The sequence below is a fragment of the Acomys minous genome, assembly GCF_964271855.1.
Source record: "Acomys minous genome assembly, chromosome: 1".
Lineage (NCBI taxonomy): Eukaryota > Metazoa > Chordata > Mammalia > Rodentia > Muridae > Acomys > Acomys minous.
Genome location: NC_140483.1, coordinates 61,858,647 through 61,873,896, shown reverse-complemented (window position 1 = coordinate 61,873,896; position 15,250 = coordinate 61,858,647). Strand labels below are relative to the sequence as shown.

Below are 15,250 nucleotides of genomic sequence, written 5' to 3'. Positions count from 1 at the left end.
CCAAGTGCAGGAGAGCGTCCATCTCCTACACTGGCAATTTCAAACTCAAGATTCACTCCAGAGCTATGATTTCAAATCATAAAAAGGCCAGGTGGATATTTCTCTGTTTGCTCTGATATTACTCTCTAGAAACTAACTGAAAACCAATGGTTTTTCTAATCGGGATCCTCATTGTTTGTTCTTGCTCATTAATATGCAAATATATTCCCAGCCAGCAGTGATCTCATAAATTTTTAATCAGAGATTAAAGCGTTAACTAAAGCTGGTGATATGGAGGATTATAAGTATTGCTTAATCCTTAGATTAGGAATCTCCAAGTGAATTCATGATCGTTATCCAATGAACAACCACCCAAGGGTGCTTAGAGCATCACCTTTGCCTTTGCATTGTGAGGAACATACACAGTTTGGGGATCTGTAAAAATAGTGAAACCAGAGCTAGTAAGATAGCTCCATTAGAAATGTGCTTGCCACACAAGTAAAAGGATCTGATATCCACCCCCAGGACCCTCCTAAAAAGGCCTATAACCCCAGACCAAGGAGGTGGAGATAGGCAAATCCCTGAGGCTCACTGGTCAGCTTAGCATAATAGGTGAGCTGTGAAAGGGTTTGGAGAGAGGAAATGGAGGGGGAAACTAATCATAAAAAATAAAAGTTTTTAAAATTAAAAAGAGAGAGAGAGAGAGAGAGAGAGAGAGAGAGAGAGAGAGAGAGAGAGACCTTGTCTCAAAAACCAAGATGAATGTCACCTGAAGAATAAAACCTAAGGTTGATTTCTGCCCTTTACATGCATACACACCCAACATCCAACACTTGCACATATAACTGTCATTTACGAATCTACATGCTGTCATCCTTCAAGAAATTCTACATTTCACCTCATCCCGCCTCAGCTATATTCCTGCCTGAAATCCCTGACACCAAAGAGACACTTCTACTTACATGTTTGAGTGTCCTTTGATGCTCACTCATCAGAACCTTCTCTCTGGCAGCACCAGAATCACACAGAGGAGCATTTGTTCCTTGGTGTTCAATCATGCCCAACCTACAGAGGCCAGGGGAAGCCTTGCATGTGATGATATGTGGGCACACATGCATCACATGCATATACAAACAATACATGTATACAACTGCATATACACACAAATGTATGTGTGTGTGTATGCGTGCATGTGTGTGTGTGTGTGTGTGTGTGTGTGTGTGTGTTTGTGTAGGAATATATGTGCCCATGATGAAAATCCTGCAAAGGAGGAATCTTTCTTTTCTACTGTTTCAAAGGAGGGACTGAGGTATAGCGCAGACCCAGAGGTGTCGAGTAGAGGATCTCAAAGCATGAATGTCTGTGTGTATTTGGGTTTTATATGCATGGGTGTGTCTTTCATCAGGTTATTTCAAACTAAAAACTCAATAGTAACAGATTAAGTATTGAATTGTTGATTAAAAAGTTGACAGACAAAACAGCAACAAATCTGATGGAAAGAGCTGGGGATGCAGTTTGGTGGCGGAGGACTTGCCTAGGGTCTGTGAGACCCTGCAAGGAAATGGAGACACCAAGGAAATGGAGAGTGGGGAGGAAAGGAGGAGAGAAGAGGAAGAGAGGACAGAGGGGGAGGGGAAGGAGGGGAATGTAGATAGGAGACTTGGACAGTGATTGGCTAAGAGAATGGATGGATGGATGGATGGATGGATGGACGGACAGATGGACAGGTGTGGGTCGATGTGTGAATGTGAGAATGGATGGATTCATGAATGGATGGATGTTTGAAAGAACGGACAGACGGACAAGTAGGTGAATGGATGAATAGAGGGACAGACAAGAAAATATTCACTCCAGACTCCAGATCAGAGACCTGAACGAATTACAAAGGCTCTACGTGTCCCTGTGACTAGCCCAGGAAAGTCCTGTCTCATGGCTGACAGTACATCAGCTACCATCAGAGGCAACTTGCACCCTTCACTCAACATGAGGACGAAGAAGGAAGGAGGCTTCGTGCTGAAGGTGATGGCAAGGCTCTGGAAGAAGAATCCACTTACATATATTCCCTGTGAGCAGAGTGCACGGCGGCTGCGTTGCTGTAACGCCAGAGGACAATGGCCGAGGACAGCACATCCAGGATGGCGTCAAACTGGAGAAGGAGACAGGACATTAGTGGTTCTCTAGAGTCAGCAAGGCACAACCATGAGCACACGGGCCCATTGCGCAATGACCCAGTGAGTCTGAATAAGCATCTCCGAGTAAATACATTTCAGCATGCTTCTTGCAGCCACTTTGAACTCCATGGTGGAGCCCTGGTAGCAGGGATGTGGCCCTTATATGGTCCAGTGAGTCTGACTAAGCATCTCTGAGTAAATACATTTCTGCATGCTTCCTGCAGCCACTTTGAACTCCATGGTGGAGCCCTGGTAGCAGGGATGTGGCCCTTATATGGTTGGCTCTGCTCTCAGAACTCCGGGATCCCAGTACTATGGAGATTGGAATGGGAGGAACTATTTTTCTGAAATACATGCAATTGTTTTTCCTGTGAGAGGCAAGATGACATTGGCATTTTCCTATACATAGTAAGGAAAACAAAAAACAAAAAACAAAATTGGGTGCAAATTCTAATTCTGGCTCTCACTGGAAGTGTTCTAGCTAGGTCAGGAGGTCCAGGAAGTCTACCAACAATTTGAAATTGTATAAAAAGCTCTGTGCTTTTGAGAGAATGAGAGAGAGAGAGAGAGAGAGAGAGAGAGAGAGACAGAAAGAGAGAGACAGAGAGACAGAGAGAGACAGAGAGACAGAGACAGAGAGAGAGACAGAGAGAGAGAGAGAGACAGAGACAGAGACAGAGAGAGATTTGAGTGTGTAGCTGATATGTGTGGTTATGGATATATTTTGTGTATATGCATGCATGTGTGTGTCTGTGCTGTGTATTTACTTTTGGATGGATGTGCACGCTGTATATGTCTAATTGTGTTTATATACTGTATATGTATCTCTGTGTGTGTGTATGTTGAGTATTTCTTTCTAGGTGAGTGTATATGTACTTTGTGTTCTAGTTATCAGTATGCTTGTGTGTTGTTTTCTGGACAGTCTACATGCATCATAAGACTCTTAAAAGAATTTTCAACACCCTCAAAGCAACACTCTGAAAACATTAAGTTCTTACACAAAGGGCAGATGTGGGTCCGGGACTCAGTAGAAAGTGTCCCATGTCTGTGCAACAGGTGGGGAAGGAACTCCCTGAGTAACCCAATTTTCCAGCATACCTGCCTACATTGACCTAGCTCTGCCAGGAGACTGGCAAAAAACTCAGCTTCCCTTAGCAGGGCTAGAGACTGACGTCTAGTGTGAGCCCCAGTCCTTCTCAGCCCCTGATATCCCTAGGTACATCAGCACACGTGCCACCCGGCTGTGCCAGACCCACATGCATGCCAGAAGGGCACAAAGAGGTAACCCCTTCAAAGAACATCCTCTCCAACAACCCCTTCACAGACGTGTGCCCCCCAGATGTACACTTGGGAAACAGCCCATCCTGATGTCTTTAATTCTATTGTGCTGCCATTTTCACAGAACTTGTTTTCACTACAGTTGTACTTCCCGTGCCCATCTCGCATCTGCTAAGCACCCGTCTATTTCGTGACTGGGGTGAGGGGCACGGGCTCAGGGAAAGCGAAAGCGTGCCGAATCTCGCGGGGGTGAGAAAACTTCCAGCTACTTACAGCAAACCCGAAGGCAGAGGCGCTGTACCTCATGACGGAGACGGCTAAAAAGAAAGAAAACACCATTCAGATTGACAGCTCCGTGGGTCACGTGTCTCGTGAGTTTATCAGCACATCAGATACAGCCTTTTAAACACCGGGCAAACTTCCGAGAGATTAGATTAAAAAAAAAAAATCAGTGTCTTAAAAAAAAAATCTAAGAATTCAAAAAGAAGAAATCATTTTCAAATTCTACCTGCAACACTTTCCCCTCCCGCTGTGTTCTGAAACATCCAAGAACTAACTTCAGGAAACAAAACAAAACAAACAAACCCAAACAACTAAGTACTTGCCAATCACATGGCTTCTGTGTCTTTGATGATTGAGAAGCTGAAAGCAGAGAGCACGGAACTAAATTTTCAAAGCGAAGCTGAAACCAGAATCCTCCTGCCTCAGTCTCCTCAGTGGCTTAGGATCGCAGGCCCTGCACTATGAGGCCTGGTGGGATTTCTACTCTAAGTGCGTCTGTTCTCGCTGGCCTTGGCGCCGTGGGCCTGCACAGTTAAAAGGCCCCTTCTCATGTGTGCTCGGAAGACCACCTGACTCAACCGTGACTTCAAAATGGCTGCCCTTGAGGTCTTTGGCGATGCCAGGTCTTTACTTGGAGGGCCACGGAGTGCAAAGGAGTAGATGCCCAAGTTATTACAGTGAGGCATATGAGGAACCTTACCTCAGAGTTGTAATTAAACAAATACTGCCGGCTGGGGACAAAATGAAATGCTTGCTGTGCAAGCTTGAGAGCGTGACTTCGTGACTTCGACCCCAAGCACTCAAGGAAAAAAGGCAGGCATGCAGGTGTAGGTGTACTTGTAATCCCAGCCCTGGCCAGCCTAGATTACAAGGTAACCCTGAAGCCAGAGAGAGACCCTATCTCAAAAAACAAGGTTGGGGCTGACTGAAACCACTTGCCATCCATGCCCCACCACCACCACGTCAGCTGGTTCACAGTCATCTCTTATTTCCAGTTCCAGCAAAACTGAAACCCTCTTCTAGCCTCTGTGGGCACTAGCACACCACACACACACACACACACACACACACACACACACACACAGGTAAATATAAATAATATAAGTTATTTTTAAAGGTTGCACAGCATCAAAAGTTGTTCTTGGCCCATACATGCACTTGTGTTTGTATACATATGTGTGTATGAATACACAAATGCGATCATACATATAAGTGTATACACACACATACAAGGTTGCCACTAAAGTGAGATTTCCCTGACTCTGTAGGTTGGTATCCCACGCCATGTCTTTACTCTCAGAACTACACTGGAAAGTCCTACTCACACGAGTGAGTTAAGCCTGCCAGGTGGAAGGACATTGAATAGCAGGTACAGAATATTCATATTGTTAATGCCCTGTGCTTCAGGGCACTGCGAGCCAGCGGGACTCCAGCAAACTCAGGGTCTGTCAGAGAGATGTGCTATTTACTTAAGAATCACCTTCGTCTAATTCTTCAATCGTATGCGAAGAGCAAAATGCCAAAATTGCACGGAGAGCCAAGAGGCCTCTGAAGGGTCCTCCACAGAGCGTCTGTGCTCGCAGCTTCCCACTGTGGCCAGCTCACAGTGCTTCCTGCTAAACACCTGTAAATAGTCATTAGCCCAAGACCCACATGGAAGAGCTCCGGAGCCTCCGAGGGGCTTATCAAGAGTGTCAAGTAATAAGTTCGTTTTCTTTGTCCCTTAACTGAGTCATAGGACATTCTGATACTAGAATAAGATTTAACTCAACAGAAGAGAAGAGGGTGGGCACACTCAGATAGCCCTGTGCCCATGGAAAGAAAGTCACAGTAAGTGGTCTCTTCTTTCCTTCCTTCCTTCCTTTCCTTCCTTCCCTTGAATGTGTGTGTGTGTATGTGTGCAGGTACATGAGTACATATGTGGAAGTTGGAGGTAAAACTCCAGTATTATTCTTCAAGAGCTGCCCACCTCAGTTTTTGTTTTGTTTTGGGTTTTTTTTGTTTTTTTGTTTGTTTGTTTTTTTGGTTGGTTTGTTGGTTGGTTGGTTTTTGTTTTGTTCTGTTCTGGTTTTTGATACAGGGACAGCCTTGGCTGTCCTAGAACTCACTCTGTAGAATGGGTTAGCCTCAAACTCACAGATATCCACCTGCCTCTGCCTCCCGAGTGCTGGGATTAAAGGCGTGCACCATCAGTGCCTGGCCTACATTGTTTTCTAAGAGAAGGTCCCTCACTGGTCTCGGGCTTACCAAGTAGGCTGGGCTGTCTTGTCTGCAAGCCCTGGGGATGTGCCTGTCTTTGGCTCTCCAGCAGAGAGGCCTACAATAACCCAACTTTTCTTTGTGTTCTGGGCATCAAATTTAATTCCTATTGCTGTGGAAAAAGCCGTTGACCTCCAGGAGCCATCTCCCCATCACCAAAATGAAGGGTTTTCATAGAGGCATTTCCAATCTCGCTCATGCAAGAGTGAGTTGGTTTTGGAGAACAGGCCTGCTCCAGAGTGACCAGTGGAGGCAGAGAAGAGGTCTCAAGGAGTTCCGTGCACACATGGCCACCATAGGGCCAAGATGCTGCCTATAAGACAGGAGCTGACTCCACTGTGAAGGACAGACATGGGCCACATCAGTTACACCACACACTGAAGGCCCATGACAGGGCTGTGTGGGCAGCTGTGAAGCAGGGCTTTCCTATGAGGGGGGTTCTTCTCAAGGTGGGGCTATGGAGCTGAAGGGACTCTGAACCCTAAGATGCCACATTTGTAAGTATTCACCCAGGCTGGGGTAGACCTTCCAGTGACGTAGCTGCCTGTCAGTCGCCCACGCTTTCCTAAGGAAGCCCAGCCAATCCATTGCTTCACCAAGGCGGCCTTGGGTGGGATCACTTCTCTGTCTGCTGTTGCCCCCCTCAAATGATAATAGTGGCTCATCTTCAAAGGACAGAAATATCTGAAGTTTTTTTCCTCTGTGTGTGTGTGTGTGTGTTTTCTACATTTTCTACAGCCATCAAATGTAGACATTCAAAGCAGATCATATATTTTTATTTGGGGGGAAAAACTGTCTATATCATATACAGGTAAGCAAAGGTCTCAAACACATACTTAGAACTAGGCTGCCCTGCAAGCTCATGAGTGCTTTGTGCTGAGAGGAAAGCACATGGCTATGCAAACCCATTGTTACAAGTAAGTTTCTGGGTCCCATAGTCTACATGAGCAGGGTGCTAGTGGCTCAGAGTTCCCAGGAGTGTGATTGTGGGCTACACAAGACAGGCAACAAACAGCAGCAGGACATCACTCTTTGCCTGACAGACTTCCTGCCTCCTAGAGCTTGCTTGTCCTCGGGCAGACTGTCATTTTATATGTTAAGGGACTCACCAAAGGCTACACCCCAGAAGCAGGCACACAACATAAGTCTTAAATAAATATTTATACAGGCCTGGTTAAAAGACTAGATTAAAAAAAAAAAAAAACCTAAGTCAAAGCAGACCAAAAAGCATGTTCGCAGAAAATAAATTCAAACAGAAAGGCAGCTGGAAAACGAAGGGGACCCAGGAGACCCATTGTTAAGGCCAAGCCAAAGGCAGCCCTGCAGCTGAGTAAGCAGGGGTTTGGAGGGAGGGTCTGCAAAGCAGAGACAAAGGGAAGTGCACAAGGCAGCACGCTAGTAAGGCAGCCCAGGACCAAAGCAAGAGCCTCTACACACACCCAACAAAGCATCCCTCTTCAATTGCCAGTGAGATTTACAGAGACAATGAGGACCCATATGTCATTCTCTCCAAAGTCAGGCAATAATTATCTTGAGCCTTAGCGCTCTTTAGCAATACCCCAGGCCCCCCGCAACACCTCGGACTTGTCACATTATGTGAGCAGTAGAACTCCGCTAATAAATCAATCCCGGTTTAATTAGACTGTCTCTATCACTCGGCCACCTAGAAAACATGTCTCCCACAGCTGGGGCACAAGGCCACCCTGGAGAGCCACTTCTCCACCACCCACCCCCTGAGGCAGGCTCCCCCCTCTTGTTCCCTGGAAGCTGGGAATCAAAAGAGAGGGGACCAAAAGGGGGGGTCACAAATTGTGGTTTTCTACGTTTTAACTCACTCCAACAGATTCTTTAACAGCGTCTACACTCTGGCCATCTCCAACAAGATCTTCAACTACTGCAAAGTTAGTGATAGGATTTTTACTTCCGTGGAGAGGGGGGAACTGCTTACTGAACACATCCTTTGAGAATATGAGCAAACCATGCTGTATGAAATTCTCAAAGGGGAGAAAAAAAGAATAAGTCAACATCGTGTAGAGCTAGGGAAATGGCTCAGTTGAAAAAGTGCCGGAGGCTGGAGAGATAGCTCAGTAGTTAAGAGCACTGTCTGCTCTTCCAGAGGATGTGAGTTCAACTCCCAGCAACCACAGGGTAGTTCACAATCATCTATACTGGCATCTGATACTGGGACGGCCTCTTCTGACATGCAGGTGTACATGCAAATAGGGCACCCATCTACATAAATGAATGAATAAATCTTAAAAGAAAGAAAGAAAAAAAATGCTGGCAAAGAAAACATGAGGATCTATGTTTAATGCCCAGAATCCACCCACATGTAAAGGCTGGGTGTGGTGGGTGGTGTATTCCTGCAGTTCTAGCATTAAGGAAGGGAAGAGAAGCCAACTGTTGGGGCTTACTTGTCAGCCCCAGTAATCTCCAGGCCAGTGAGAGACCCTGTCTAAAGAAACAAGGGGGATGGTACCTGAGAAATGACAACTGAGGTAATGTCTGATCTCTGCACACATGTGCACACATGCACGTCCCTACTCACAAACACACCTACGCACACATACACACACTCATAAATACGTGAACGTTCACAAGAGAACAGGCTTGGAGAGGTCATACTATACTGCCCTTGAGCTGCTCTGTCGTTGGATATGTCCTACAGCATCCCATGTCATTGTAATGAAAAATCCAGTCCCACTCAGGTTTCTCAAAAGAAACAGCCTCCGAAATGCCTGCTAAGCAACTCATGCCTCTTCGCTCTGCAAGTCATTGGCAGCATGCAGCCACACTGCTCTACACAGCTCACTCCATCCCAAGACCGAAATCCTCATGCTGGAGGAGACCCTCGTGTTCCGACCTCCTCCTGTACAGGCTGGACCCGCCCACTCCTCTCCAGCCATGCAGGCCTCCCTGATGCTGTGGCTCAGCCTTGCTCTTCTGCCCACAACACCTACCCCAGGGATTCAATGAACTAACTCGCTTCTTTTGGGTCTCTGCTCTAAGGTCCCCTTAATAGGCCTGGCCTAGCTTTCCTGTCTCATATGGCAGCCTGCCCCAAGTCCATCCCCACTCCCCCTTCCCTCCTCTATGTTTCTTTATCCAGAGACTATCACACTCCTCAGCCCACTCATGCCTGAATATCAACTAACATCCTCCACACTGGGTGCCCCGCTGGGATGGTTGGTCACACCAACTTGACACCATCTAGAATACAATCACGTAGAAGACAAGCCTCTGCGCACGTCTGAGAGAGAGTCTCCAAACAGGGGTGATTGACATGAGAGGAAAACCGACCCTAAGTGTGGGCAGCAGCTTCCCATGGGCTGGGGTCCTGGACTGAGTGAAAGGGAGAAATGCTGGCCCTAGCATCCCTCTCTGTCCTGATACAGGTTCTATGTGACGAGTGGCCTCATGCTCCTCCTGCTATGACTTCCTCACCGTGATGAGGTGGACCTAAAACTGCGAGCCCAGATAAGCCCTTCCTTAAGTTGCTTTTGTCAGACATTTGACCACAGCAGTGAGAAGAGTAACCCACATCCCTAGCCGTTCACCAGTTGTGTACAGCTGGTGGCTTTCATGGTACAGCATCAGAACCGGGCTGTTGTCATATATTTTCACTATCTGATTCTTCTTAATGGGGAGGTCCAAGTCCTGGAATAGATTTTCCTGAGACAGGGGAGATGTTAATATGATGTCTACATATAATAGGGTTCAAAGGAAGAAACCACTTTAACGAGCAATGGATAAACTAGTATCAGTTTCCCGAAGGAGTGACTGTCTTCCTTGCCTGGCCCTCTTCCCCAAAACTAAAAGCTAAAGCTATCAGCACTGAAACTGGATGGCATGCGCGTTGTCTGCCAAGGTGGTCCTCCTTGGCCTGGCACTGTTGGTGCCACACGATACACTGAATATCTCTGATATAAAGTTGCTTTCATACACTTTGAAAAATCTATTTCACTTTAGTTGTGTGTGTGTGTGTGTGTGTATGTGTGTGTGTGTGTGTGTGTGTGTGTGTGTGTGTGTGCATGTTTGTGGAGGTCGCAGATAACCAGGAGTCATTCTTTCCCTCCACCATATGGGCCTTGAGACTCGAACTCAGCTCTTCACTTGTGGTGGCAGATGCCGTTGCCCACTGAGCCACCTTGGTGGCCCCAACAGTACATTATACAGAGTGATTGTATCGTGAAGAAGAGAAATCTATTGGTGGGGTTTTAAGGACATGGCTAGACGACACTAGGCGAGAAAGCTGAAAGCTGACAGAATACCTCCAACAAACCTGCATGAATTGAGGGTGTGGCTCGGAGGTGCAGACTAACCCCATCCCCCACCCAGTCAATTCACCAGTAACCCCATCACCCAGGAGCCCAAGGCAGGAAGACTGGATTTGAGGCCAGCCTGAGCTATGTAGAAAGTTCTAGGCTGCCTTGGGCCCCTAGAGTGAGATCCTATCTTAAAAAAAAAAAAAATAAACAAAGAAGTCTGGCAAGCCATGAGTTCAATTCCTGGAACATACAGTGGGAGAAAACTGACCCCTGAAAAGTGTTCTCTGATCCCCACACATGTGTCACTAACACAGAATCTTAACCACTGGAGCATTCATGAATAAGGGAGTGTTTTAACAAATTAACATATATTCATACCGTGTCATTAAGTTCTTGAAAAAGACAGATTTGTAAAATACAATGTGTGAATAAAACAGGACAACTAGTAGACTGGTTATTGAAGCTTGTGTGTGCACAAAAATTAGTTCATATATGCAGATAAAATGTCACAGAAGTCTCACAAGAAACCAGGGTTGCTGATTGGGGGTGGGGGGGGCGGTGAGAGACTGAAGGGATGCTCCCCTCCCCATATGGGCATCTTCTGTGTGTACTGCACAGATCTATATTCCCATGGGGGCACAGGAGCCTTGCCGCTGCACAGGGTCCAGTTACTATGGTTGGCTAGCAACCATTAGAGGAAGTGGGGCTGTTCCATAAAAGCCTATGCAGATGAATGGCATCTTAGAACATCCGGTTGATCCATCCTTTCTCAAATCTCAGAGCCTGAAATCTCTCAATATTAAAGGGCCCAGTATATCCTGTGTCTTCGTTTTCAAAAGCAAAATCACTTATTTTCTTAATTATAAGAAAAGAGGAGGAGGAAGAGCTGGAGAGAAGAGGACGGAGGAGGAAGAGAGGAGGAGTGGGGGCGTTTTAATAATATTATGGTTCTGAATCGTCACTGGATAGAATTAAAAGTCAGAGAATATTCTGCAGTAAATAAAAGTCTCAGGTCCCCACTGTAACTTATGTGATTTTTTTTAATTAAAAAAAAAACTTTAAGGCTGGTTGTGATGGCATGTGCCTTTAATGCCAGGACTTGGGAGGCAGAGCCAGGCCAATCTCTGTTAGTTCAAGGCCAGCCTGGTCTACATAGAGTCCCAAGATAGTCAACTGCACAGATAGATCCTGTTTCAAAAACAAAACAAAACACCATGGTTTGTGTATATGGCTGTTTCAGCCATGTGCACGTCTGTGCACTATGTGTAAGGAGTGTCGACAGAGGCCATCAGATCCTTTGGAACTGAAGTTTTAGGCAGTAGTGAACCCCAGCTTAGATGCCAGAAATCAAACCCAGGTCCTCTGAAAGAGCAGCAAGCACTCTTAACAACGGCTGAGCCTTCTTTCCAGTCCCTGTGATCTCGTTTTCAAAGGTTGTCATCGTGTCTGAAGCAGTTGACTGCATAACCTTAACATTATTCGAGCTCAAGAAAATAAAACTGGATTCACGATTTATATCAAAATAAGGCAATTCTCTCAACAAGTGTGATTCGCTTTACTTGGAAGTGAATGTTAACTGGTGTATTTATCTTTTAGTGCCCCAGGCCTGTTCTATTGCAACAGAGTATTGTCAGCTGTCAGTAACCTTGAACATGAGCCTTTGCCGGCAACTGAAAGGGAGAAACTAGAATAAAAGAAAAGAAGCCTTGAGTTATGTTACCAAGTCAACAGTGTATGTGCCTGGTGTGCATTCTAAAGGGAAGAAATAAAACAGTTAAGGGAAGAGGAGTAGGGCTGGAGAGATGGCTCAGTGATTGAGAGTGCCGTCTGCTCTTCCAAAGGACCTGGCTTCAATCCCTAGCACCCACATAGCACCTCACAACTGTCTGTAACTCCATACCAATGGGCACAAAATAAAACTGAATAAAAAGTATAGAAAAGAAGACAGAAAAGAGGTGCTGGGAGAAGGCCCATGTGTAAAGTCACACTATGCCAGCAGGAGGATCTGAGTTCAGACCTGCAGCACCTGAGTAAAACCTGGAGTGTGTGTATTACCCCAGTTACTGTGGAGGCAGAAACAAGGATCCCAGGAGCTTGCTGGACAACCAGTCTAGCCAAAACAGCAATCTCTAGATTGAGAGAGAGAGAGAGAGACTCTGTCTCAAATATAAGATAGAGAGCCAGGCTGTGGTGTGCATGGCTTTAATCCCAGCACTCGGGATCCAGAGGCAGATGGATCTCTCAGGAGTTTGAGGCCAGACTGGTCTACAGAGTGAGTTCCAGGACAGCCAAGGCTACACAGAGAAACCCTGTCTCGAAAATAATAATAAAATAATAATAATAATAATAATAATAATAATAATAATAACAACAACAACAACAACAACAACAACAATAATAATAATAATAATGAGAGTAACAGAGAAAGACATCTGACATTGACCTCTGGCCTCTATGAAAATACTTGTACAGATAAGAACACTCCACATAAATACATAATACACACACACACACACACACATCAGAGAGAGAGAAGAAAGGAGGAGGAGGGAGGGACAATATTTAATTCATCAAATGACCAACACAAGAGAAGCCTTGTCCAGGAACAAATGTGGAAGATGCATCCTCAAAAAATGAAATTGCCCATACTCTATGACATCACCATGTAACACTTACCCAGACCCAAATAGCCAGACTGAATTCTGATGAGAGTTTATAGATGGGGAGCTTCATCTTGGATGTTTTACTTGAACAAGACAATGCTCCAGTGGTATTGACTTATAAATCAAAAATTAATCTATGTTGATACTCAAAAAAAAAAAAAAAGATAACAGTAAGGAGTGATTTTTTCCCTCAGTCCAGAGACAATCACAATAGCTTGATTTTTCCTCTCTGAGTGGTACTGGCCATTGATCCTGTAAGGCTGCAGTTCAGTTCTCAGCACCACACAGACTATGGTAGTGCATGGTGCTGCAAGCCTACTACCCCAACACTCTCAAGGTAGAAGCAGGTCAAGGCCATTCTTGGCTACAGAGATCATTAGAAGGCAGAATAGGTTATATAAGACCTCAGGAAACTAACAAAGAAGAAGCTAATTCTATCTAGTCACAGCTGGTAACATCACAGCCATGAGAGTAGAGAGACAGCAAAGCAGCCATGCTGCCTGTCTTCAGAACCAGCCCAGGAAATAGTGTCAACCGCATGTGGGTAGGTCTTCCCACTTTAGTTAACAGTCAAGACAATCCCCCACAGGCCAACCTGATCTCGATAGTTCCTCAATTGAAACTCTTTTTCTGGATGATTCTAACTTGTGTCAAGTTGACAGTTAAAACTAAACCAGTACAGACAGCAGTATGTCAACCACCACCTGAAATGGCTGGCTAAATGTCACACACCGTGACCTTTTCTTACTTGTGTGTATTTATTTTTTAACTTACTATTGACTCTTTGTGAATTTCACATTATGCACCCCAATCCCACTCATCTTCCTATCCTTTTGTGTCTGTCCCCATCATTGCAACCTCCCCTCACAAAAAAAATTTTTTTAATCCCATCATGGAAGCTGTAGTGTGTCACAGTGTGTCCCACAATGCAAACCTTTTGTCCACACATCTTAACTTGCAAATGTTCATCGCAGTGAGTCATTGTTCTGGTCCGAGGCCTCAGGCTTTTGCTTGCACCATCAATACTGGATCCTCACTGGGACTCCTCTTGGATATCCCGTGGTTGCCCTGTGTCATGGAGATCCTGCAGCTTTGGATCTGCAGGACCAGCCCCTTCACATGTTCATAAATGGGGTAGATGTTGGGGTGGGCCAACTCAAAGCCTTGGATCTTGGTGGTAGCTGAGTTGGTCGGCACACCATCTCTCCCACACCCACACCACTAGGGTGAACTCTCCAACACTGCCCCAGCTAGCTCACTAAAGGCAGAAGCAGGCAAGGGGCCCTGCTACAGGTGGAGGAGGGTGAGGGTGAGCAAGGTATCTCTTTGCCCACTCTATGGCAAGGCAGATGAGGGGCAGGGAAGCTCTCCTGCCTGCCACAGATGGCGAAGAAGGAGGAGGAACAAGGCATCTCTTTACCCTCTCTATGGCAAGGCAGATGAGGGGTGGGGCCAGCTCTTCTACATTCATGCCATCAAAGCCAGCTCTCTGGAACCCACATCACCAGAGCCTGCTGTCCCATGCTGCCCAGGCCAAGGGTGGGGCAGCTCTCCCAAGTGCAGTGACTAGTGTTGAGGGGTAGAGACGGTTCAGCATGGTGCTCAGGCAGCATCCCAGACCACTGACATCCAGATGCCTTTTGGTGGCAACACAGGACACAGATATCAGCACAGGTCTCAGCCTTGGTGGAGCCACATAGCCAGACATGGCCCTTGGCAGCAGCCTGAGTCTGCACATCACTATGGCTTCAGGTGGTTGCACAGGCTCCTCTTATCTGCCTTTTCCGAGTCTCCAGTTCCGTCTTTTTCCACAGTGTATAAACCCCTTGGTTTCACTTTCTCTCCTCTCTCCCCATCATGCACTTCATCTTTCCCATTTCTCCATCACATATTCACTCACTGCTCACTATAGTGGTTCCCAAGGTGGGCACCCCTATGCCGGCCACCCTGGGGTATCTATTTATTTTTTGTAATAAAAAATATATACTAGTGGACAACATGGCTATGATTTGAACTCATCCTGAATGTGGGCACAGTGCGATCTGCTACCCACTGCCATAATAGAATGATCCCCTTGAACTATGAGCCAGAATCGGCTCCTCCTCCTCCCTTAAGTTGCTCTGGTCTTGCATTTTTATCAAAACAACAGGAAAAGTATCCAACTACATTGTAGGTGCCAATGAGCAAGCACTGGCATGTTTGCTGACTGGCACAATAAGCCTCCCATAGCTTGATCCTTGGCTATAGCCGTGGCTAATTTTTGTTGCAGAAAAGGATATAAAGCAAGATGGTCAGAGGGGAATTGTGGTGGAATTACGTTTAGAAGAACTAAATTACCAATTCCAGTCCC

The 15,250-nt window shown here is 46.0% G+C and overlaps 1 protein-coding gene across 1 annotated transcript in view; it reads right to left on the bottom strand.

Moving 5' to 3' along the window:
• Positions 1-15,250, bottom strand: part of TMEM163 (transmembrane protein 163) — a 176,635-nt gene that overhangs the window by 58,965 nt on the left and 102,420 nt on the right. Inside the window, exons 3-4 of the mRNA XM_084793665.1 lie at positions 3,702-3,745; positions 2,034-2,125 (exon numbers count right to left, since the gene is read on the bottom strand). Of these exons, the coding sequence (XP_084649791.1) occupies positions 2,034-2,125; positions 3,702-3,745 (136 nt within the window). The remainder of the gene's footprint in view (positions 1-2,033; positions 2,126-3,701; positions 3,746-15,250) is intronic.